The sequence below is a fragment of the Hippocampus comes genome, unplaced genomic scaffold (assembly GCF_001891065.2).
Source record: "Hippocampus comes isolate QL1 unplaced genomic scaffold, H_comes_QL1_v1.1 scaffold67, whole genome shotgun sequence".
Taxonomy (NCBI): Eukaryota; Metazoa; Chordata; class Actinopteri; order Syngnathiformes; family Syngnathidae; genus Hippocampus; species Hippocampus comes.
In genome coordinates this window covers 1343598-1346144 of record NW_017805221.1, presented here as the reverse complement: position 1 = coordinate 1346144, position 2547 = coordinate 1343598, and the positions used below count along the sequence as shown (strand labels likewise).

The window sequence follows — 2547 nt, the reverse complement described above, 5'->3', positions numbered from 1 at the left end:
ATAAAAAAAAAAAAAAAAAATCACGGAAAAAAATATGACTTTTTAACATGATCTGAATTTTACCCTGCCATATATCAGTATGGCCTGAAAAAAAAAATCTTTTTCTATTGTGCAAATCTCAATTTGAGTCTTTCCGTCTTTCAGGAGCTCCGACCTCGTCCGCTCCCGTGTACTCTCGCTCCATGTCGGTGACGGACGAGCGTACCCTGAAGAAGATGGGAGCACCCGAGCCCTCGGGTGGCTCCACCGTTCCGCAGGGTCCCGTCCGGCTCAACTCCTCCTCCGAATGAGGACATCAAATGCAGTCGACATTTGGAGTGACTTGTGTTGATTCTTTCATGTACATAGAGGACAACGCAGCTATTTTTTTTTTCCCAAAACGAGGAATATTTCTGCTGACACATTCATGGAACAACAATGGCACTTCCTCGAGCCCAGACCGTGTGTGCGTAGGGTTGCGAAATTTGGGGAATTTGGGGAATTTTCAAAGTTGGACACCTCCCATGGGACTTCAATCCTTTGCAAAATTGAAGCTTGGCTTTAATTGCAAACTTAAGGTCGTATCCCACCGAGCGGCGAAGCTTTACAAGTGTTTGCCTACGTCGTGAATGTTGATTTTTCGTCAGGGTTCGTTCAAGGTCGCAAAGAAGGTCCACCAGACGTTCGCCAACACAAGGCTGAGGAAAAATCACTCTTCGCTAGACTCGCCAACATTCGTAAAGCTTTGCCGCTCAGTGGCAAAGAGCGAAAAAAAAAAACGGACTCATCAGAAAAAATATTGTTGCATCATCCTGACTCAAATATTTTCGAAGATGTGTTCGATTTGGTTAGTTCTTTCGTTTCATGATTTCCCATTAAACGAGCCCCCATTTATTCCCAGGCGGAATTTGCAGCATTAAAAATGCTAGCAAGAGTTGAGCACAGCCTCACATCACAACACCGCCGCCGCCGTCTCGAGTTTCTGACCAAAGCCGCATCCCTTCACTAGCATGTACAAGCCCCATTCGCAAACTAAAATAAGAATAATTTACAGACAACTCACATCCAGATTTGTAAAAATTGCAGCGCTAAGCTAGCAATTCACACCCAAAACGAGCTGACGTTAGCCACAGCCTTCGCATGATTTATTTGAGTGGAACGCAATTTATCAGAAACTTTCCAAAAATGGACATGAAATTTTCGAACCCTTTGTAACGCGATCACAAAGACTTAACAATCCTTTATTGGTTGTTGGGGTTTTTTTTTTTTCTGATATCCATAAGCTACTTCATGCAAACAGTATTCCCAGAGAAATGAAGTTCGACCCACATTGCAAGGTTCCTGCCTGAGCCCATCTCAAGTTCGGGACCTTCACCAGACAACAATCCTTCAACCAAACATTTTCCACATTCACGTTTGGAAGCATTCGCACAAAAATCTTAAGGATGGCGCGTCCAGAAACGGCCAATGGACATGCCTACCCAAATGTCACCGTGCTCAAGTGGAACTTGCCTCAAGAGGATTTCGAAAGGAGCACTTGGACTGTTAAAGGATCAAAAGTCAGTCTGGAAAAGCCCTGAAATGGTGATTTGATGTGTTTTCTCAATTTCCCTTGCCTGGTGCTCACACTGTAGCTGTAAAAAAAAAAAAAAGAAAAAGAAAATCCTGCGAGCCGAGCTCCAGGTGTTTAGCGAAGTGGATGTCGAGAGCGGCACGCCGTCAACGCTACGGATGTGCCTCCCTCGGCGCCTATGCTAAAAGGTCACAGCGGGCGTATTGACACGCGGCACCGAGGCGTCCTATCGGCACTTGATCTCTTAAAAACGGGTCGGGCCCAGGCTATGCGTCAATTATGAGTCAATGACGTTGCCTTTGACGAGATTCTTCGCTTCATTTGGAACCAAAGAAGACTCTGCCAGAAAGCTTTCTGTGAGGAAACAATTTGCATAACATTAGATGTAGCGTACGGTTTTCTAGGAATCAAACGGGAAATGTATCAGGAATCGATATGGTGTATTTTTCTTCTTTTTTTTTTTTTTCAATAAATATAAAAATTATTTCCAGTGATTCGCCACTTCTGTGAAATCTGCACAGACAGATGAAGGCAATGGACTCAAACGGCGCACATTCTCAAGCGCGTTTGATCGGTATTGATCCGCGCGGATGGCGCGGCGGCTCGGGCCGTCACGGCCAGCGCCGCTTTGATTTCACACCGCCAGTCCCGCCCGGAACGAGCCGGCAGCAGCCGGAGAAATGAGGCCGCCCCGCGTTTCATTGCGCGCGGCGAGAGGAGAGAATGAAAATGTTACAGCTGCATCGTGCACGCTTGCAAATTCTGCGCTGTGTGCGAGTGTGTTGTACTGTACGGCGGTCCGGCACCACTGAGGGGTGGGTTTGAGCCAACGGGAGTGGAGCACTTAGGGAGGCGGTCAAATCCTCCCATGATTATAATGCACCATCTCCTTTTAAGATGATCAAAGTCAGTTGCCGTCTTATTTGTGGATGTGTGTGTTTTGCTGGAGCAACCAAAATATTTTCGACCCACTCACTCGGATGACTCAGGCATTG

The 2547-nt window shown here is 46.3% G+C and overlaps 1 protein-coding gene across 3 annotated transcripts in view; it reads left to right on the top strand.

Moving 5' to 3' along the window:
* pitpnc1b (phosphatidylinositol transfer protein cytoplasmic 1b) overlaps nt 1-2042 on the top strand; it is a 17753-nt gene extending 15711 nt beyond the window's left edge. For 2 of the 3 annotated variants that reach the window (XM_019869178.1, XM_019869180.1), the window contains exon 10: nt 145-2042. In XM_019869178.1, coding sequence (XP_019724737.1) covers nt 145-290 — 146 coding nt within the window. In that variant the 3' untranslated portion in view covers nt 291-2042. The remainder of the gene's footprint in view (nt 1-144) is intronic. The other variant, XM_019869179.1, reaches the window with a different exon arrangement.
* The last annotated feature ends 505 nt before the right edge of the window (nt 2043-2547 follow it).